We start from the raw sequence: 21,124 nt of genomic DNA on the forward strand, positions 1-21,124 counted from the left end.
TGAAGCCTTAGCCTCTATACTCTGTTACCCTCAACTCTATAGACACACATGCATTTCACCTACAGTTCATTCAAGCCCAAGTTAGGTTCAGAACCTCACTCTGGATACTCCAAGATCACCCCTGGGTTAAGCAGGCTCAGGGAGCTGATGGGCTGGACCAGAAGGTACTGGCCCCTCCAGAGACTTACCTGAACTGAACAGCCATTTGAACACCAGAAGAAGCAGCTTTGTGAAACTCACTGCAGCAGCCTCTGTAGAAGGACTGTGTTAGTCTGTTCACGTTGCTGTAACAAAGTCCCACAGACTAGGGGCTTAAGCAATGGAAATGTATTCTTTCACAGTTCTGGAGGCCGGAAGTCTGAAATCAAGTTGTTAGCAGGGTTGGTTCTTTCTGAGGGCAGAGAGAAAAGCATCTACTCAGGCCCCTTTCCTTGGCTTTTAGGTGGCCTGTTGACATCAGCTTTAAAAAGACAGCAAGGGTCTTCTCCCTGTAGATCACCCTCCTTCTATGCATGCCTCTGTGTCCAAATTTCCTCTTTTTATAAGGACATCAGTCATTGGATTAGCGCCTATCTCATCTTAACTAAGTGCATATGTAATGACTACTTCCAAATAAGGTCACATTATGAGACACTGAGGGTTAGGACTTTGACATATGAATTCTGGGGAGAAATGATTAAACCCATAACATAGATCCACAGGCAAAATTCTGAGCAATTGGTTTACGTTCTTCAGAGCAATCGGTTGGCTTTACAGTGATACACAGTGATTTCGAACATTGTGACTCATGGGACTGTTCTGTCTGCACCTTGGCCACATTAAGGTGTACAGGCAAATGTCGCTCAGCACGTATATGGGATTTTATGCTCTGCATTTTTTGGCTTTAATTCTTTTGGGGGCTATTTAATTTCTCACCTTCTTCCAATTATGTTAATTTGCAGTAGTTATGTGTAACCTGATAAGCCACTTTAAATTTTTAAAGAACATTTTTATTCCTTTAAATTAATTTAGGAACATTTATTTTTATTTCTTCGTTTGTCCTGCTTCTATTGGCTATTCTCTTGCTAGTTGCCTTCCTTTCCTAGGCTGGTCTTAGAGCACCCTCTAATATTTAAAGTCACACCTTCCTTGAAAGCTTTATTAAAATGGGAAAGATCCTTTGGGAAGCTTTGTTTTTTGTTCTGAATTTCTGAAAACATTTTTCTTCCTCTAGGGAAAATCCTTAAGTCTTATTTGTGGGGCCCTTTCCTGGCTCCGTGACTTTGAAAAGAAGAAACGTCAAGAGGAGGCACGAGTCCTTGAAACTGAAACTGTCCCCTTAAGTGATGGGAAGCATCAGCCCTCATTTCTCTCATCCTCCGGTCAAGAGACCCCAGACACCCTGAGGCCTGTTGGAGAACCTGACTGGGTTACTCAGTTTGTGCAGAAGAAAGAAGCAAGGGACCTGGTGGACCGACTGAAGGTGAGTTCCGGGGTAACAAGCAGTGGGAGTGATCTAGGAAACAGGACTTCAGTGATTATTTTCAGTTGATTCTGAGATTTAGGTATCATGTGTTCTTTGCCTTTGCAGTGCCTCTTAGCTCTCCTGGCAACTTTCTTAAGTCAGTGGTGCTGCACCCTTGCTGTCTTTACAAAGCTGATGTCAACAGGCCATCTCTAGACAAGAGGTTGGCATTTCCCATTCCTTACCCAACTGGGAAAGGAACCTACCTCACTGTTGCCATTGGCAACATGGTTTAGTAGCTACAGACTCAATTAAGGAATGCATTTGATTGAGAGTGTGTGGCTTTGGAGGGATTATCCAGACTTCCTGAAGTGAGCAACGAGGCTGGGACCTGGTGTGCTCTAGGGTCTGGTGATGAGCTGCTGCAGCAACCTTGAGTGCTGGCCAGAGGAGGGGGCACTGCCCATGTGAGGAGGCACTAGGCCAGGCAGCCCCAGTCACCTTAAGAAAGGCCTGCTTTGGGGCCTCCTACAGACGTTTCCTTTATGGCTTCTTCCCCCTTTAGGAGGAGCAGATCAGGAGGAAGAAGCGAGAAGAACGCCTGCAGCAAATCCGTCACGATACACAGCTCAAGTATGCAGCCAAGCGTGAGGTGAGTGTCGTCTCCCAGAGTGGCTGGGATGGTGTCCAGGCAGTGTCACGCTGCTTGGGGCCTTGTGGTATAGCTGAAGGACCTCAGTCTCCTCTCCCTGACCCCCAGTGGGTAAGTTCTTATCACCTATAGATGGGCAGTTTGAGCTGAGGGATTGAAACATGGGGTAGTGATACCAATAAAACAGTGAGGCCTGAGTTAATGGCATGTGTGTATTGTTCTTGGGGATAGGCACAATGAGGCTGCCTCCATCAAGGAGGTGGGGGTACCAGTAGGGTTACTGAGAGTTTTGTCTTTCTCCACCTGCAATGCTCCTGTACAGAGACAGGAAGAAGAAGAGACTGAGCGTCTCCTCCGCCTCAGCAGGGAGGTACTGGCAGCAGGAACAGGGGCTGAGCTGCTGGAGCAGCTGGCATCTGGGGAGGAGGAGCTGGTCCTCTCCGAGTATGAGAGTGATGAAGAGAAAGGAACAGCTAATGGGTAAGATAGCACTTCTCCACCCACCACCCTGCCCGAGTCTACTTGGGAGCTCCGGGGGACGCAGCTCCTTTCTCGTGCCCAGATGTCACTCATAGGGCATCTGAAGGGATGGAATGCCAGCCACTGCTCTTTTCCTCTCAGCCAGTCTCCTGCTCAGGGTGCATAAATGATAGTAATAGCCAGCCCTCTCTCTCTGCCAGGCACCGGCTGCACGTATGTTAACTCTGTTATCCTAACAACAGTATTTGTGTCTCCCCTTTACACCTGGGGAACCTGTGGCCCGGTAAGGTGTAACGCCTTGGCCAAGGCCACAACACAAGGTCAGGCAGGGGGAAGCTGGGACTTGAACCCACCCATCCAGCTCTAGATCTCAGGCTTTTAAGTACCAGACTACACTATGTAGGGTTTGGGACCTAAACCATCAAGGGATCCTTAGCTGTTTTTCTTTTCACCTTAAAGCTTCTGTTGGTCCAGGTTTCTAATTTAGGAGCTATCACATATGGGCGAACTAGAAAACAGAGGTAACAACTAGGCTATTTCTGGACCACACTGCCCCATGTGAGACTCTCCTTTTTCATTCATGCTTTAGCTTCACAAATGCCTTTTTGGTGTCTGCTCTGGGTGTGGCACATTTCTAGATATCATAGACATTGAGCTGAGTAAGACAGACATGGCTCCTGACCTCAGAGAACTTGTGTTTAGTGGATGGAGACAGACAGTAAGTGTGAAAACAGCCCTTGTCTGAAATTAGCACATTTACCTATGAGGGCAATAAAACAAGGTGAAGTGGGTGGAGTGTGGGGGTTGTACCCCCAGGTGGCGAGGTCAGGAAAGACCCTCTGAGGAGCTGATGTTTATAGCCGAGGCCTGAAGGATGGGAAGGAGCCATGGTAAGACTTGGGAGAAGAGCATTCTGGTCGGAGACCTGTGAGTACGGTGGTCTGGGAATGGAACGAGTGTGGCGTGTTTGAGGAACAGAAGAAAGGCCCGAGTGATTTTTACATGTCGATTTTGTATCCCTTAACTTTACTGAATTTGTTTCTTAGTTCTAATGGTTTTTGTTAGAGTCTTTAGAGTTTTCTATATATAAGGTCATATCATTTGCAAACAGACCATTTTACTTCCATTCTGATTTGAATGGCTTTTATTTCTTTTTCTTACCTGATTGCTCTGGCTAGGACTCAATACTATGTTGAACAAGAGTGGTGAAAGTGGACACCCTTGTCTTGTTTATGACCTTAGAGGAAAAGCTTTCAACCTTTCATGGAGCCAGATGGGTATTAGATTTATTGAGAGATCACTTTGTAAATTATGTAAGTGTCTAACCACTACGCTGAACACCTGAAACTAATATAATATTGAATGTCAACTGTAATAAAAAAAAAGAATACATGGGTGATCATGGTCATGAATTAAATGAATGTAAAATGAATGCAGAATTAATATCTCAGAAATTCTTAGGGGGAAAAAAGCGTTCAACCTTTCACCATTGAGTATGATGTTCAGTGTGGATTTGTCATATATGGCCTTTGTGATGTTGAGGTACATTTCTCTGTACGCAATTTGTTGAGAGTTTTTATCATGAAAAGATGTTGAATTTTGTCAAATGCTTTTTCTGCATCTATTGAGATGATCATATGACTTTTATCTTTCATTGTACTAATGTGATATATCACATTTATTGACTTGCCTATGTTGAACCTTCCTCTCTTCCCAGGGATAAATCCCACTCTATCACGGTTTGTGATTCTTTGAATGTGTTGTTGAATTCGTTTTGCTAGTATTTTGTTGAGAATTTTTGCATCTATGTTCATCAGGGAAATAGGCCTGTAGTTTTCTTTCTTGTAGTGTCCTTACATTACTTTGGTATCAGAATGATGCTGGTCTCATAAAATAAATTTGGGAGTGTTCTTCAATTTTTTTGGAAGAGTTTGAAAAGGATTGACTTTTTTTTCTTTAAATATTTGGTAAAATTCACCAGTGAAACCATCCGGTCCTGTTCTTTTCTTTGTAAGCCCAGATTTTAGGACTTGCCTTCTGACTGAACCTTCTAATTCTGCCCAGGGCTGAGCTGTCTGGATGGCTTTATACATCTCACTCTGAGGGAGACAGGAGCAACAGTGCTCCGTAAGCCCTTTCCCACCCGCCCCCAGGATTGCCGTCCCCTAGAGCCCCTTGGGAGCATGATAAAGAATTTGAATGGAGTTTGTAAAATTAAGAGACAAAGTGCTTCTTAGGGTTCCTCTGAGCAAGAGCCATTAATCCTACAGATTAGCTTGTTCAGCTTCTGATGCCTTTGCATTTTGAGAGAGACACAAGCCTCTGAGGAAACAACCAATTCTGAATGCAGAATTTTTGCTCTTCATTCCTTCACACATCCATCCTCACCCCTAGATCCTGTTGAGTTTATTCACTATGTGGCATGTGATTTAAATCCAAGCCTTTCAGACAAAGCTGACTGAACAATTCTTTATTGACCAGGAAGTAATACCTCTATAAATAATTTCTCTTCTAATAGCCCAAGGGAATTAGCATTTCTGCTTTTTTAAAAGAAAAATTGAATTACTGGGTGAACAGAATAATATCCATATGATGGCCCTACCTTATATACCAGGTGGAGCATATCTGTAAAAGGATTTTGTGTTTTGGAGATTAGGGGCTTAGACTAATAATGTTGGCTAAACGTCCAGCCAAGTAATGCAGAGTTGACCACCCTCCCAGGGCAGAGTAGGCTTCGATGACATACAGTCAAACATTGAACCTAGGCTGTGGGAATACTGTGTCCTCTCTCTGTTCTCTCCTGCGTGGCAGTGGGAGGATGGCATTGGTGTTAGCCTGGGGTGTCTGTCTAACTGAGGGGGCAAACTAGCACTTGCTGCTATGGTGGAACCTCTGGGATGTGTCTGTCTCTTTCTGGTTCGGAGCTCAGTCCTCAGTTCCATTCTTACTTGTTTAGATCCAGGGCTGCTCGCTCGCATGCGGTAGGTGCTCAGTAAATGTGTTTCTAGTTGACCCGAGTTTGCTGAGAAGACTTCTTTCTGTATTTTGTTTTTCTCTCTCTCAGATTAGATGAGGATGAGGACGACCTGGAGGAAGAACATGTAACTAAGGTAAGACGCCATTCCTGGGCTTTCTGCCTTGGTTGGTCCTGAGTCCAGAACTCTTTATTCCTGGGGAGAATGCGGGAGTATCTCTAGCTGCTTCTCACTCTCCTGTCGGTGAGGAGCCTCCAGCTCACTGACTCTGTGGCTCCCCAAACTCAGACCTTGGTCTCTAGGTGCTCACCTGGCAGGCTAGCCTGGGCACCTGAGGAGACCTCTCCTGGGGGTGATACCTGGGCTCATGTGTCTCAGGTCATCAAGAAGCAGCCAGTCTGGTCCAAGGACTGGGAGTTTCTTTCTCCATCGGAGGCTGGGGAAGGTGAGGGCAGAGTGTCCTGCCCTTTGGATCTCTGATAGCATGGTCCTCTCTCTCTGTATTTTCATTTGCACGGAATGCTATAAGGCATGTTTGGTGCCGACAGGTCTCAGATTCAAAATGTTTGGTTTCATGCATGTAAGACTTTTGTTTTCTCTGTTGAAATGAGATGTTTTTCCCCTTTTCTCTTTTCTTCTCCTCACTCTTTTAAATCTTCGAAGAGTACAGAGAATGTTTAGCTCAGCCTACTCCTGCTTTGCTGCCAGCCCCGTTGTCCAAGCCATCTGGGAGGTGTGTGTGGAATAGCCATCCCTCACACATTCCCCTGGATGTTAGGAGCTTTTTCCATGTCGGGGAAGTACCCTTTCCTAAGAGTACCAGGCTCTCCAGAACGGGTGGACTAGAGGCTGAGCATGACTCCTGGGAGGAGTTCTGTCTTGTGGGCATTCTCTTGAACTTTGGGAACTGAGGGTGAGGTGAGGAAGCCCTGGACCCCACACTCACTGAGGTCTGCTGTGGGACAGAGTCACCTTGCTTTAGGTTTGTGTATTTGTGGCCACTCTCCCCGTCAGGCCATGGCATTCCTTGATGTGCAGAGAATAATTGGGGATGTTGTAGTCTTCTCTTTGAAATCCCTCACTTTTCTTTGGAGCAGATTTATTACTGCAGTCGGACACATTCCCAGCTGACCCAGTTTGTACACGAGGTACAGAAGAGCCCCTTTGGCAAGGACACCCGGCTCGTCTCCCTCGGCTCTCGGCAGGTAGACAGAGTCAGGGCATCTTGGCCCTGTTCCCTTACCACTCCCTTCCCTGTGCCTTCGTCAACCTCTTCCAGGCATAGGAGGATGCCGGGCAGGCTGAGCTCGGGGAAGATCAGCCCTTTCCCTGGCCTTGCTGGCCCTTGGAAGAAAAGAGAGGAGGGTTGGGCCAGGAGGTCTCAGTGGGCTGCTGTGTGTCATTTAGCCAGCAAACATTTTCTTAACTTTCTTCTCTGTTTTATAGAACCTTTGTGTAAATGAAGATGTGAAAAACCTGGGTTCTGTGCAGCTTATCAATGACCGCTGCATGGAGATGCAGAGAAGCAAACACGGTAGCCACCAGCACCCTTGAGCCATAGAAAGAGCCTGTGGGACCATCGTGTGGTCTTGAACAGTACTGGGAAAGGGAGGGGGGCGGGAGTGGAAGTGGACCAGGGCCACAGGAAATATAATATCTTAAATGGAAATGGTTTCTTCCGAAAGAGCCTCCTTGGGAAAAGGTGTTTGTGGTTTTTACTTAGTGCCTGGTCTGAAACCCTGGCTTTGAACACAAAGTAAAATACCAGAAGGTTATGTTGAGACCAGAATAAGTAGTACATGGAATGGTTTTGTAGACTTGACCTTACAGCCCTGCTTCTGGCCATGGGGCTGGTTACCATTATTTCTGCCTTTGCCTCCCATATTATGTCACCCACAGAGAGCAAGAGCAGAGCTGAGGACAAGGAGCCCAAGAGGAGAAGGCAGGAGCCCCGTGGCGCGTGCCCCTTCTACAACTACAAGCAGCTGCAGCTCCTCCGGGATGAAGTCCTGGTGGAGGTGAAGGACATTGAGCAATTGGTGACTCTGGGAAAGGAGGCTAAGGCCTGTCCCTACTATGGGAGCCGGTTTGCCATTCCAGCAGCCCAGGTGAAGACCTTGGAGGCGTGGGCAGTATTTCTTGACTCTAACTGTGACCTAGGCCACAAGGGAATTCCTCATTCCTCTTAATTCAGGAGGATGTCACCAGCTGTGGTTGGACTGAGTGACATACTACACACTGATGACACATAACCCACTCTTTCCTAGTGCATAGGATCGGAGGGGGCCCCAGGTCCCTTGGTGGCTCTGGGCGGCAGGACGAGTCGGCATTATGTGGGGACAGCAGAGAAGAGCCAGGAAGGAATGTATTCCTAGTGAAACCACAGTGATAGATGCCAGGGCAGAAACTGAGAGGATACAGTAGGGAGCTGCAGAACATAAATCTATTTCCAAATGGCCTTTCAGAGTGACTATCCTAGCTATGTACCTTCCTGCAGCATATCTGAGGCCTGTCTTCTGGACTAGCCATCTGAGTGTTATTTAAACAGAAAAAAACTAATTTGACAGGTCAAAAATGATTTCATTGTTATTTGGTTGGTGTGATTTAACCGTTTTCTTGCCACTTCCTTAATTTGAGTGACTTTTGGAAATAGGACATTATTCAGGGAGAATGCCATATAAAAGATCGAAGTATATTTTAAAAGATGTAGATTTTAAAAGATGTATGTCAGAAATAATTTTGCATGGCACTAAATGCTCATCAGCAAGTGCGGCGCTCGCAGAGAGAGCCAGGAACTCCCCAGCCTCACGGTCGCCTCGTGCCCTGCCCGTGTCTGTTTGCCGCCGTGCGGGGTTAGCGCTGTAGACACTACAAGCACAGGAAGATGTCTTGAAGTTTTTGTGATCTTGATTTTGTAAGGCACTTTTCACCTCATTTTTGTTGTCATGGTATCCCATCGAAAAAACTAAAGCAGGTGTTATCTATATTCTACACATGAGGACACTGGGGTCCAGGAGGGTTAAGTGATGTATCTGTTTTCTCACAGCAAATGAGTAATGGAGCCAGTATTAAAACCTGGGCTGTAAGTTTCCAGCTTTCTGGATTTCACTTTATCAGTATTCTTTTAACTGAAAAATCGTCGTAACACCTAAAAAATGTAGAGCGCTTTTGTTTTTGTTACCCCAACCCCCCTTCTTAACCCTATTTTAAGATAGAGTTTATCAAACCTATTTTGCTGATGAGGAAAATGAAGCTCAGAGGATAAAGTGACTTTTCCAGAGTCACACAGCTGTGAAGTGGCAGCTCCAGGACCAGAACCCTGGGCTGCCTTCGGGTACTCCAGTAGTTTTCACAGTATATTGAGGAAACTTGGGTGCCCTGGGGGCCACCTTGGGGACATGGACAAGTCTAAGCAGCAGGGGTTCCACTCCCCTCTCTCCCAGCTTGTCCTTGGTTCAGTCAGAAGTCACATCAGCTTCAATTTTACGTTTCATATATGTAACATTCCACATAAAACTTTTGAGGAATGTTTGTTACTAAAAGCACAGTACAGTGCTACAGCTTTTTCTATACACTTATTCTGGGGACGAAATAAAACTGTTCACACCAGGAACTTAGAGTAGGCTGGGTGAGCCTGCTGTAGGAGGGGGTCCCGCCACCACTTAGGTGGCCACCGTCTCTTCCCCCCAGCTGGTGGTGCTCCCCTACCAGATGCTGCTGCATGCGGCCACCCGGCAGGCCGCAGGGATCCGGCTACAGGGCCAGGTGGTGATTATCGATGAGGCACACAACCTGATTGACACCATCACAAGCATCCACAGTGCGGAGGTCAGCGGTTCACAGGTGGGTTGGCTTCTTCTTACCTGGGCCAGGACCTGCCATAGGGCAAAGGGGCATTTCTCTACCTAGACCTGGAATTCTTCCAGAGATGGGACTTGGTCGAGGTGCAGAGTCAAGGCAAAAAGCCTCCTTAGAGGCTGACTGGCTTCCCAGCAGATCTCAGAGGTGTGGGGATCCAGCTCAGGCACAGTGGCTCATTCCATTGTTCTTCACTGGCCTGTGTCATCCTAAGTCCCTCCATCCCAGAATTCTGCTAACTAATTTTCCATGATCCAGGATAATGGCGTGAGAGAAGCAGGGTCCTCGTGTAGTTGGATGTCATTATTATTGATATTGCTTAGAGGGGATATTGCTTCAGGAACGCTCAAGATTTCTGAAAGCCACTATTTATTTATTATCTATTATGTGCCATGCACTATAGGAGGTATCTTTGATTTTCATACTGACTCTGCATTGGGCTGGTATTCCCATTTTACATTGAGGACTTGGAGATTCAGAGAGGTTTAAGTAGTGCCTAAGGTCACAGCTAGTAAGTGTGAAGCTGGGATTTAACTACTGATTTCTGACTCTGAAGCCCACATGACATTTCACCACCTCTACTGACCAATGCCTGTGTCGATCTTAGGCCAGGATGTGATGGTTACCGTGAACCATCACTCTTAGTAGATGACATGTCTTTTCCTAATCCAGTAAAAACTAGCAGGGAGCATCACTGCCTGAGAGATTCTGCCTCTTGCTTTTTTCCCTGACACAAAGTGGACAGTAACAGAACATACCTTATTTCCTCTATCAGGTCCCAACAGCCTACTGGCCTTTAAAACTCATACCTTTTGCTCTGTACCCAGCCCCACTCTGCTCACCTTGATTGTCTCCTGTGTGTCTTGGGCTGGCATTTTCTCATATAATCCAAGATGTCCCTGGCACAGCCCTTAGGCTGCTTGCTCAGAGCCTGGTCTGCCTTCACACCCATTCTCTGTTCTCTCCCCAGCTCTGCCAGGCACATTCACAGTTGCTCCAGTACATGGAACGATATAGGTGAGACATTACCTCTTGAGGGGGAAGGGAAAATGAATGGGAGCCTTGGAGTCCTGCTCTGAAGACCCCAGCTTTCAGGTCCCAGAGTGAAGCTCAGAACTGGCATGGACCAGCTCTGGGTACTTTTCATTTTTGCTTTCATGGTATCCCATCAAAATAGCTAAGGCAGGTATTATCCATATTCTACACATGAGGACACTGGGATCCAAAAAGATTAAATGATTTATCTGTTTTCTCACAACGAGTAAGTTAGGGGTGCCACTCAACTTCAGCACCCCTAAGTCAGCCTCTGAGAGGAAGTACTTAGGTTGCCATCTCCGGCCAGGCTCTGAGGGGTGGACACGCTGCTCGTCTCCTGGTTCATGGTGTGTACCCCACATAGGCCAAAGATGCTCAGGACGTAGCAGCTGGCTCTGAAGGCCTTGGACCATGGACAGCCTTTTTTCTGCGATAGTATTTGTAGCTCGTGACCCAGTTTGAAAGATGCCAGACAGCAAGGCCTCAGCTTGGGGCACTTAGAAGGGGAATTGCTGCTGGAATAACACCGCTTAATGTCCCTTGTTTCTTCTTCAGGAAGCGTTTGAAGGCCAGGAACCTGATGTACATCAGACAGATCCTGTATGTCTTGGAGAAGTTTGTGACTGTGCTGGGCGGTAAGGAGCACCACACCCACCCTAACAGGCCTGCTCAGCTTGCTGGACTTGGTTCTCTAGGCACCATCAGACACATGAGTTTTCTGTGTCCTCAGAATTGTCTTGGCCATTGATTTAGAAAAGTTTTAATTTTTTATAGCTTAGTTGAGTTATCTGACCTTAGATCATTTTTAGAATCCTAGTTTATTTGCCACTTTCCTGAGTCCTTTTTTATTTTGCCAGGCCCTACTCCACAAGTAGTAATAATAATAACATGAATGTATGATGTTTTTCGTACTAGTGATAGTTCGGATTGCTCCTATGAGGAAAGCAACACAGGCAGCCCTCAATGGTAGATGAGGAAACGAAAGCTAAGAGCAGAGAAGTGACCTGAATACCGTTCCTGAGCCCAGTGGGAGAGACCAGAGTCTGCTGGCTCCAGGTCCCATGCATCTTTCCAGCATTCTGTGCTACGACCCTTTCCTCAGTGATCCCTTTGAAGGCTTTCATAGAAGTCCAGAAAGCCAGCGGAGATTGTTCTAGAGGGATTTTATCTTACGTTGGTGCTCTTCGCTTCCATTTACCTTGCTGCTGTTACTGTGCAGCCTGGGCATGTCCTGTTTGCACCCATGTTAAATGGGGTGATCGCTCTGTCCCTGCCTTCTTGGAGGAGGTATAGAAAGAATGAAAGCATAAGGCTTTGAGCTCCATAGCACACATGTGGGTCAGACTTTGAGGGTCTCTAAAACCTCCTGTCCTCAGTGGGGTATTATAAATTGCAAAAAATATACAAATGTTCTTATTTGACGAGCACAGTGGAGAGTGTGAGATGATCGGGGGAGTGGGGTAGAGGACTGCCATCCTGACTTGTTTGAATTCTCTTTTTCAGGGAACATTAAGCAAAATCCTAATACACAGAGCCTCTCACAGACAGGTAAGAGGACAACCCTCATGGGCCCGGAGCTGGTCCGTGCCAGTTCTGAGCTTCCCTCTGGGACCGGAAAGCCGGGCTCTTCAGAGCAGGATTCCAAGGCTCTCGTTTGTCTCCCTTAGGGACGGAGCTGAAGACCATCAATGACTTTCTCTTTCAAAGCCAGATCGACAACATCAACCTGTTCAAGGTAAAGGTTTTACCTTTTCACATTAGCATATCCATCTCACCCTTGCTGCCACCTGTGGGCAGAATGCTATGTTAGCTCTGTGGAAGGAATTAAAAGTAAGTTCATTCTGTCTCCAAACAGTCCAGGCATGTCATGAACCCTCAAATAAAGCAGTGTGCCAGCAATAAAAAAAAAAATCTTCAAACTATGGTTGAAGGATCATAGAGATTGGGGAGAAAAGGTGCTTTTCCTTGTATCTAATAAGCACAAATAGAGAAGCCGGGCCCTCCACTTAACTCCATCTTGGGGCATGGTCTTTCTCTGGGGCTGCTGGGCAGAGGAGGAAGTTAATTTTATGAGCATGACGCTGCTGATAGGCTGAGGTGATTGAAAACACAGCTCGGCCACTCTGCTTCACCCTTCTCTCATCTTCCCACTCCAGCTGTGGGTTTAATTGCAGCTTCATCTGTGCTCCAGGCCTATATATTTGGTGCTTTTCCGGGTGGGGAACAGCCACTGTCACTTGACTCAGCCTTAGTGATTCTAGTTTACTAACGGTAACGGAGCACTTACTGTGTTCGAGGTGGTGTGCCTGGTTCTGTGACTCTGGAGTGGAATGTGCCATCACCATTCTAGAGCAAAAGAAGCTGAGGCTCAATGAGGTAACCTCAGGAGGACGACACAAGCCACACACACACACACACGTGAGCAAATGGTGCTACAGTGCGAACCAGCTGCAGGGACTCAAGACCCTGCTTTCTTTCCATCCTGCCTTTTTTCTTCAAACCAGCTTGCCCCTGACTTACCCATTTTGGTCGTGGTTACTACCGTTATCCTCTTCAGACAGGCTGGCAAGCTTTGAGTCCTTTGTCCTTTTGTGTCCCACATCCAAACAGTTGCCAGGCTCAACAGCTTGAAATAGCTCTTGAATGTATTCTACCTTTTCATTTGCGTGGCTACTACTTCTCATGCAGGCTGTTTTTCCTCTTGCCTTCTTTCTGGTCTCCTTGATTTCATTCCGTCTTCTGATGGCTTTTACAAACTACAGTCTAGTGAATCTTGGTTGAAAGATACTCTTCTTTCTAGGAATCTTTAAAGGCTCCAAACCCATTGTCTTGCGTTCCAAGCTACACACCAGCTAAACTGCACTTCAGGCGTCCCCTGAACAAGTCCCAAGCTTTATCTCCTTTGTGCCTTTGCTCATAGGATTCTTTTTAAAAGAACTGAATCTTTCAAGGTCCAGCTTAGGTGCTGTCATGGTGAAGGAAAGCAGAGGGGACATAGCTATCACTGAGCAGCTTCAGGAGAGGCAGAGAGGGGCAGACTTTTTGAAGTTTGTGAAGAGGCTAGGTCTGAGGCCCGGCAGAGGCCACCTCATGGGAGAGCACTGTGTTGTGTCGGAGAGGAGTGACCCCAGAAAGGAGGGTGACACAGTCAGCCTCGAGGCTTTGGGCTCCTTGGGAGGTGGTGGTGAATCATGTTCTCTGGGTTTGGGGAAGTGGTTATTTTTTTCCCCCTGGTTAAGTTTTCCATGTGCCTGCAGCGGGTTTGGCTTTTGCAGGTGCAGCGCTACTGTGAAAAGAGCATGGTCAGCAGAAAGGTATAGTTCCCCTTCCTCTGGGTCTGGGCAGGGTGCAGCAGTGCCTGTGCTTGCTGCCCTCACAGCGCCTTCCTCTCTCCTGCCTTTTAGAAACCCAGTCACCCTTGTCTCCATTCTCCTCTCTGTGGAGCAGCCTCGCCAGGGCGGGGAGGGGCTGCCAAGATGCCTGGTTGGGGGTGGTGAGCTCTGGACAAGGGATGGAAGCCTCTCCTCTAGCCCAGTCTCCCTCAGTGCTGCTGCTCTCATTGGTCTTTGTTGCTCTCGTCCCTGCCCAGCTCTTTGGCTTCACAGAAAGGTATGGGGCAGTCCTCGCACCCCGCAAGGAGCAGCCCAAACTGGCTGGGTTCCAGCACTTCCTGCAGAGTCTGCAGCCTGGAGTGGCTGAGGGTGAGTCAGAAGGATGGGGGACTGGGCTACAGTCCCTGGGCAAGCACATGCCTTCCTTACTCATGGACTCATCTGCCTCAGAGAACCACTGTAGACCCTTCACCCTTGTCCATAGTCCCAGACCCTCTTCCTTTTGCTCCGTGCAGCTCCCGCAGCTCCTGTGGAGGAGGAGGCCACAGTGCCTCGGCCTGCTTCCCCGCTTATGCACATCGAAGGCTTCCTTGCAGCTCTCACCACTGCTAACAAGGATGGCAGGGTCATCCTGAGCCGCCAAGGTAATCCAAGGAGGACTCAGCCTGGAGCTGGGAGGCCAGAGCATGAAAGGGGTATTTACTTCCATCCTCGTACCTCCCTGGGTCAGGATGAGGAAACTGTGGTGATACCTGGCCCTTTCCTGGGCAGGTGGTGGGGTGGTGAGGAAGGATGCAGAGGTGCTGGATGGTGGGTCATTTCAGGCAACGGTATAAGAGAAGCTCGAGTGGTTTAGGTTAGATGAGCTTTGGTTTGAATCGTGGTTCCATCACCTATGAGCTATGTGTCTTGGACCAGTTTATCTCTGAACCTCAGTTTCCTCATGTAAAAAGGGAGATAATAGTACTCTCTACCTCAGGATTGTCCTGGAAATTAAGTGGGATTTAATTTAAAGGGAAAGTAAGATCTCATGCCTCTTACAGGGACCCAGCTGGAGATCTCCTTTGCCTCAGACTGATAGAACTATTTGTTGGACCTGCACCCGCCCCCTTCCCTATGTAACATATCTGCCTTTTTTTTTTTTTTTTCAGGCAGCCTCCCAGTCAGAGCAGCCTGAAACTCTTGCTCCTAAATCCAGCTGTGCCTTTTGCCCAGGTGGTGAAGGAATGCCGAGCAATGGTCATTGCAGGGGGCACCATGCAGCCGGTAAGGACACCAGACCCAGCCTCTTGTGCCCAGATGTGGATGGGACTGTGACAGGGCAGGGTGCACCATCAGGCTTCTTCACTATCCCTTGGTTCCGCATGCCAGAAGGGGGTTGGCCTGAGCAGGCCAAGCAGTGTCCACCAGGTGGCATCGCTATACTGTCTCACTGCCCTGGCCTTTTAGGCTGTGGGGACAGCAGGCACTGCCTCTGCTCCAGCGAGTCTGTAGCAGTGGGATCACATTGCTACAGAAAAAGCCCTTATGGAGTTTCTCTCCCTCACTTAGGTGCCTCAGGGCCATGCCCTTCCTGTACCCACCGTAGATACAACCTTCCCTCTCTATAAATTTAAATATATTTTTAGAAAAGTATTTTCACTGTAGAAAGCAGAGACAAGCAAAAACAGGAAAAAGGATCATAATTTCACCAGCAGAAAATTCATTTTAGTGCATATCATAATAGTCTTCGTATGCATAATTTTTACAAATATACATACATATTTTTAAAAACAAAAATGGTATTATCTGTATATGCTGTTATAATTTGCCTTTTTCACTCAGTGACAAAACATCATAAACATTTTTTCTTGTCAGCAAATAAGGACTTATTCCATCACACCCTGGCTGCACTTTATCCTATTACGTAAATACATTTTATATAACCACACTTGTTAGATATTTAGGCGATTTCTAGTTTTTCTGTTTCAGACAATAGAGTGGTAAATGTAACCAGTCTCTGCACAGAGATTATTTCCTAATGTCCTAGAAGAGGACTTACTGCAGAAAAGCTATTCAGTGTCCTCAAGCAGTCAGTGCTTCTCAGCCGCAGCCGCCTGTTAGATCGCCCCTTAGTTTCCCATTTTTCTTTCTTGTGTGTAGTCTTGTAGATTTTTATTCATTTATGTATTACAATCATTTATAGTCATTGTTGCTTTTGATATTCAAATTGTCTCAAATGTGGCCTGTGGGAACCCCCTCATGCTGCCTCTGGTCCTTTCTCTGTGGCCCCATCAGCCCTGGAGTGCTTTCTTGCTTTTTGGCACAACAGAACATCCCAGGCCACCTGGTGCTTTCTTTGCTTCAGACTTTGAGTCATTCATTTCTCCAAGGTGCCCTGGTTTTTTTTTACTGGGGATGGGTACTTAGAAACCAAGATCTGGGTGCTGGGGTGTTTGCAGTGCTCCTGGATGATCATTGTTTATAGGCCTTTTCAGTACAGACCCAGGAAATGTTTTCAAACATCATGAGTCCACATTGATATTTCTAAATCAAAATCAATTTATTTGACCTTACATTGTATCTCTTTTCTCTTGAGCTAAACTTTTGGTTTCTTATATCAACATAATTCTGTATTTGCTATATCCCACAATATACTTAAAATAGTTTTAAAAATATTACCTTTAACAGTAAACTAATTATAATTTTATTTCTTTGCATTTATTTAGAGTATATCATACTAAGAATGTATGGTCAATAAGGACATGAAGTCACTTGATGTCAGTCTTTTCTTTGTGTGCTTGTGTTATCGTGAATTTGAGACTTTGTTTTCAGTTTGTTTTCCTTTTTTTTTTTTTACTTAATTCCGTTTTTAAAATATGTAAACCTCTATGATTCAGAAGTCGAAACTATATTTAAAAATATCATAAAGTCTCACTTCCCTCCCTTTCCATCCTGTCCTCCATCCCCATAGGTAAGCATGTTTTATTAGCTGCTGGTTTATCCTCCTGTTTCATTTTGCAAAAATAAACAAATATATGTACTTATTCTTTCCTTTTCTCCTTATATCAAAGGTGGCATAATCAGTTTTTATTTATCAGTATGTTCTGGCGATCAGACCATGTCAGCACATAGGGATGGTCTACATTCCTTTTATTGGCTGCATAGTTTTCTGTTGAGTGGATGTAGCATAGCTCTTTCATCTAGTCTCTGGAAAGGCAGTTTTGCTCTCACAGATAACTTCGCAAGAAATATCCTTGTGCAAGGGTTATTTGGTTTGGAGCTGTATTATCAGGGGAGACTCCTAGATATGGGATTGCCAGGTTAAAAAGTAAAAAAAATATACATAATGTGTTAAATATTGTCACATTTCCCTTTAGCTGTAGTACAATGCTGTATCTCCCCAGCAATGTACAAGAACTCCTGTTTCTCCACAGAGTTGTCAAACTTGGATTTCTGCCAATTTGATAGGTACGCAATCTGAATGGAGCTCTTTAAAAATACAAAAAGCACATTCCTCCTCCTAGAGATTCTTGTGTAATAGTTTGAGCTGGGACCTGGCCATATGTATATATTTCTAAATTCCCACTGGTGATTTTGTTGCCTAGTCAGGGTTGAGAACTCCTGTGACAAATTTGCCAAATTTCCTTTGTATTCTCACAAGTAGTCTACATGAGACCACCAATACTGGATGTCATTAAGTTGTTTATACTCTTTGCTAATTTGGTATCAGCCTTTCCTTTTACCTTTTTTTTCTGTTATGTACTTGCTGCCTCCTAGCCCAGACTTATGTCTTTCCAAATGATTCTCTCTTACCTTCCCTGCTGAGGCCCCTGTCTGCTCAGACCTAAGACCCCTGTCCCAAGATGTCTGGGAGGCCACAGAGCCTTGACATTGTGGTCTGCAGGTGTCTGACTTTCGGGAGCAGCTGCTGGCATGCGCTGGGGTGGAAGCCGAGCGAGTGGTGGAGTTTTCCTGTGGTGAGGATCCATGTGCATCCTGGGTAGAACGGGCCACATAGTCAGCTTATGGCCCCTTGTCGTAATCGAACCATATGCTATCATCAGGCCTCAGGGGCTGGGGAGACCACAGGGTTGGCGCTTCATTCTTTATTAGCTCTCTCGTGAGTTCACCAACTCCATGCTCTTATGCTCTGTGCCCCCTCTGTCTGCATGGGAGAGGTTGAGCATCACCATTTTATTGTGGAAACAGGGTGAGTGGGTGAGTGTAATCAATTACTCGGTCTAGAAGACAAGGGTTGGGTAGTGCTCTTTCTGGACTCTGACTTGCAGAACACCTCTGCACCTCCAGTTTTCAGCCCCTCACTGGGTCTCCCCAGGTCACGTGATCCCTCCAGACAACATCCTGCCCCTCATCATCTGCAGTGGGCCCTCCAATCAGCAGCTGGAATTTACATACCTGAAAAGAGAGCTGCCTCAGATGGTTAGTACCAGCCAGCCTGCTTCACCACAGCCTTTGCTAGGGTAGAAGAGAGATTTCTGGAGTGTGGGGCACTTTGGCCAATCCTGAGTATTCAGGCATTGGGAAAATTAGTACTGGGTCTTCCGTCACAAGGCTGGCACAGGTAGGTGAAGAGTATCTAGATGTTTATCAAGGAGAGTCTGAGCTTCTCTCACCTTTCACCCCTCAGGCTACTAAATAAGTTTTCTTGACGCCTCCAAGCATGAGGAAGTGGCTCGTTGCCTTTGGTTCTCTTGCCATTTGGTTATATCAGCCCCAGGCTTGGCAGGGATGCAAGTGCTGGGGACACATCTCTAGTAGCACGCCTGGGACTTTCAGTGCCTGATTTGTCATAGATGGTACTTAATCCCCAGTTGCCACAGGACATTGGGAGCTGGGGAAGGAATGACTCGGTGTACACCCATAGCAGGTATAGCTCTGGTATGCTAGGACTCTAGTGTGTCACAGATGCTGCCAGTCACCAGGAGCATCAGTTGGGTGTGTTTGGTAGGGAGGGTGGCACATTCCAATCTGTGATTCCCAGCCAGGCGGTGCTGTTTTCACGGACCACACTCCATCCTGACTGCTCACCCATGAGTCTCTGTCTTTGGTTCTGAGTCCTAAGGTTAGGTGCCTTTTTGGGTATGACTTCAAGAATGGCCCTATGGTCCCAAGGGCTCCCTTGTCTTCTTTTCTTAGATGGATGAGATAGGTCGCATCCTCTGTAACTTGTGCAACGTGGTCCCTGGAGGGGTGGTCTGTTTCTTCCCCTCCTATGAGTACCAACGCCAAGTCCATGCCCACTGGGACAAGAGTGGCCTTCTAGCTCGCCTGGCTGTTAGGAAAAAGGTGAGTGACCCCTCAGCTGGACCTTCCATTTGGGACACTGGCACTGAGTTCCTCCTCAGATTTCTCATGCACATCAAACCAGTTGGGCCTCATGTATGGGGGCTTCTCCTAGTTCCTTACCCTAGTGGTCCCCAACCTCTTTGGCACCAGGGACTGGTGCTCCTATGAGATTCTAATGCCTGATGATCTGAGGTAGAGCTGAGAGGTGATGCTAGTGTTGGGGAGTGGCTGTGAACACAGATGCAGCTTCACTTGCTTACCTGCCACTCACCTCCTGCTGTGCGGCCTGGTTTCCAACAGGCCATGACTTGTACTGGTCCCTGGCCTGGGAGTTGGGGACCCCTGCCTTATCCCACCACTTCTAATCCCTGATTACTACCTGGAGGATTTCCCCAAGCCCCTGAGGTTCTTGAGTGAGTCCCCAAGGTGGCAATCATAAGGCTTAGAGCAGACCTGTGACCCAGGCATCCTGAAACCCTGTTCTGGAAGACATTATCTGTTTACCTTTAGATATTTCAGGAACCGAAGAGAGCAAACCAGGTGGAGCAGGTGCTGATGGAGTATTCCAGGTGCATTAAGGTGAGAGGCTTTGGGTCCAGAGATCATATGGGGTTGGCAGCTAAAAAACGTTTTGGATGGTATCTCAACTTTGGGTGTTTCTCACAGTGCTGTGCCCAGGTGGGAGGCATGGTGACAGGGGCCCTGCTGCTCTCAGTGGTCGGAGGAAAGATGAGTGAAGGCATCAACTTCTCTGACGACCTTGGCCGGTACGTAGTGGGCTTCTCATTTCCTGGGGCTGGTACCCACCCGCCTCTCACTTTAAGCAGCTGGGCCCCACCAGCAGTCTGCCATCTGAGTCTGCACCTGGGCTGACTGTGCAAGTCAATCAGCTGTGAGGGGAAGCGACTTGGCAACACTAGATGTGGCCCTTTGAGATCAGGTGGAAAATTAGGCAGACCTTAATTTTATCAGGACTTGATTCCTTGGCCTCAATTAGATCTCTTAGCCAAAACACCCCTTTCCAGGTGGTAGGTATAGGATGGGGAGGGAGAGGTAGAACCACTGAGCATAGCTTGAGGGCTGTAGGAGAGATAGACGAAGCAGTTGATGACGTGGGCGAGGACCGGGCCCTTTGTTCTGGGCCTTGAGGACCCCACATGCCGTTGTCTTGTGCACCTCCACCCTCCCTAGGTGTGTGGTCATGGTGGGCATGCCCTACCCCAACATCAGGTCCCCAGAGCTCCAAGAGAAGATGGCATACCTGGATCAGACCCTTGTGAGTTACTCGTGTTCCAGAGGGTGAGGGCATTGGGGAGCTCCATAGCCTGCAGGGCTGATGCACACTGTGACTTCCCCTCTGCCCCTTGATGCGAGCCATTTCCTATTTGCTCTAGAGGGATGGGAGCATTCTCTGCACCCTCTTGAGCTTCTCATGACATCATCCATTATATCAGTTGCTGGCATTTGTGCCCATGAAGCCGACTGGTCTTGTCAAATCCTGGCGATGTCATTTTCTTAGAACACAAGGCTGGAGGCATGAAACATTTCTGATGGGTCATCTCTTGCCCTTCCCAGCCCCGAACCCCAGGTCAAGCTCCCCCAGGGAAGGCTTTGGTGGAGAATCTGTGTATGAAGGCTGTCAACCAATCTATAGGTAAGCCTGGGACTGTGCCTGACTATCAGGATGAATAGTTGGGGATGGATGAAGAATGAGGTGACAGGAAGGGATTTTCCTGGCCACCTTTCCAGTCTGAGGGCTGAGGAAGGGGAGGGAACACAGTAGAAAAGTACTGTCAGGGAGATGGGTTTAATCAGAGCACCAACCTCTGCTCCCACCCAGGCAGGGCCATCAGGCACCAGAAGGATTTTGCCAGCATAGTGCTCTTGGACCAGCGGTATGCCCGTCCACCAATCCTAGCGAAGCTGCCAGCCTGGATCCGAGACCGTGTAGAAGTCAAAGCCACCTTTGGCCCCGCCTTTGCTACTTTACGGAAGGTCGGTCCTTTCTTTCTCTTTCCCCAAAAGGCCCCCACCTCCATCTAGTGTCTCACTGTCTTTT

At 47.2% G+C, this 21,124-nt stretch overlaps 1 protein-coding gene and 1 long non-coding RNA gene across 2 annotated transcripts in view; one reads left to right on the forward strand and one right to left on the reverse strand.

The window, feature by feature from the left end:
- Window positions 1–21,124, forward strand: part of DDX11 (DEAD/H-box helicase 11) — a 37,413-nt gene that overhangs the window by 15,299 nt on the left and 990 nt on the right. Inside the window, exons 4-27 of the mRNA XM_039869160.1 lie at window positions 1,214–1,462; window positions 2,010–2,096; window positions 2,419–2,576; window positions 5,641–5,686; window positions 6,649–6,756; window positions 6,998–7,085; window positions 7,451–7,659; window positions 9,242–9,394; window positions 10,380–10,426; window positions 11,000–11,079; window positions 11,948–11,992; window positions 12,112–12,179; window positions 13,720–13,758; window positions 14,034–14,145; window positions 14,292–14,423; window positions 14,933–15,042; window positions 17,663–17,735; window positions 18,095–18,198; window positions 18,916–19,065; window positions 19,576–19,644; window positions 19,732–19,832; window positions 20,257–20,341; window positions 20,641–20,719; window positions 20,906–21,060. Of these exons, the coding sequence (XP_039725094.1) occupies window positions 1,214–1,462; window positions 2,010–2,096; window positions 2,419–2,576; window positions 5,641–5,686; window positions 6,649–6,756; window positions 6,998–7,085; window positions 7,451–7,659; window positions 9,242–9,394; window positions 10,380–10,426; window positions 11,000–11,079; window positions 11,948–11,992; window positions 12,112–12,179; window positions 13,720–13,758; window positions 14,034–14,145; window positions 14,292–14,423; window positions 14,933–15,042; window positions 17,663–17,735; window positions 18,095–18,198; window positions 18,916–19,065; window positions 19,576–19,644; window positions 19,732–19,832; window positions 20,257–20,341; window positions 20,641–20,719; window positions 20,906–21,060 (2,547 nt within the window). The remainder of the gene's footprint in view (window positions 1–1,213; window positions 1,463–2,009; window positions 2,097–2,418; window positions 2,577–5,640; window positions 5,687–6,648; window positions 6,757–6,997; window positions 7,086–7,450; window positions 7,660–9,241; window positions 9,395–10,379; window positions 10,427–10,999; window positions 11,080–11,947; window positions 11,993–12,111; window positions 12,180–13,719; window positions 13,759–14,033; window positions 14,146–14,291; window positions 14,424–14,932; window positions 15,043–17,662; window positions 17,736–18,094; window positions 18,199–18,915; window positions 19,066–19,575; window positions 19,645–19,731; window positions 19,833–20,256; window positions 20,342–20,640; window positions 20,720–20,905; window positions 21,061–21,124) is intronic.
- LOC120607334 (uncharacterized) lies at window positions 16,294–18,921 on the reverse strand. Its single transcript, XR_005654140.1, has 2 exons — window positions 18,175–18,921; window positions 16,294–17,923 (listed from the first exon to the last, which is right to left on the reverse strand). It is a non-coding gene; the product is annotated as an uncharacterized LOC120607334 (long non-coding RNA).

This window comes from Pteropus medius, unplaced genomic scaffold (genome assembly GCF_902729225.1).
Source record: "Pteropus medius unplaced genomic scaffold, Ma_sr-lr_union100, whole genome shotgun sequence".
NCBI lineage: Eukaryota > Metazoa > Chordata > Mammalia > Chiroptera > Pteropodidae > Pteropus > Pteropus medius.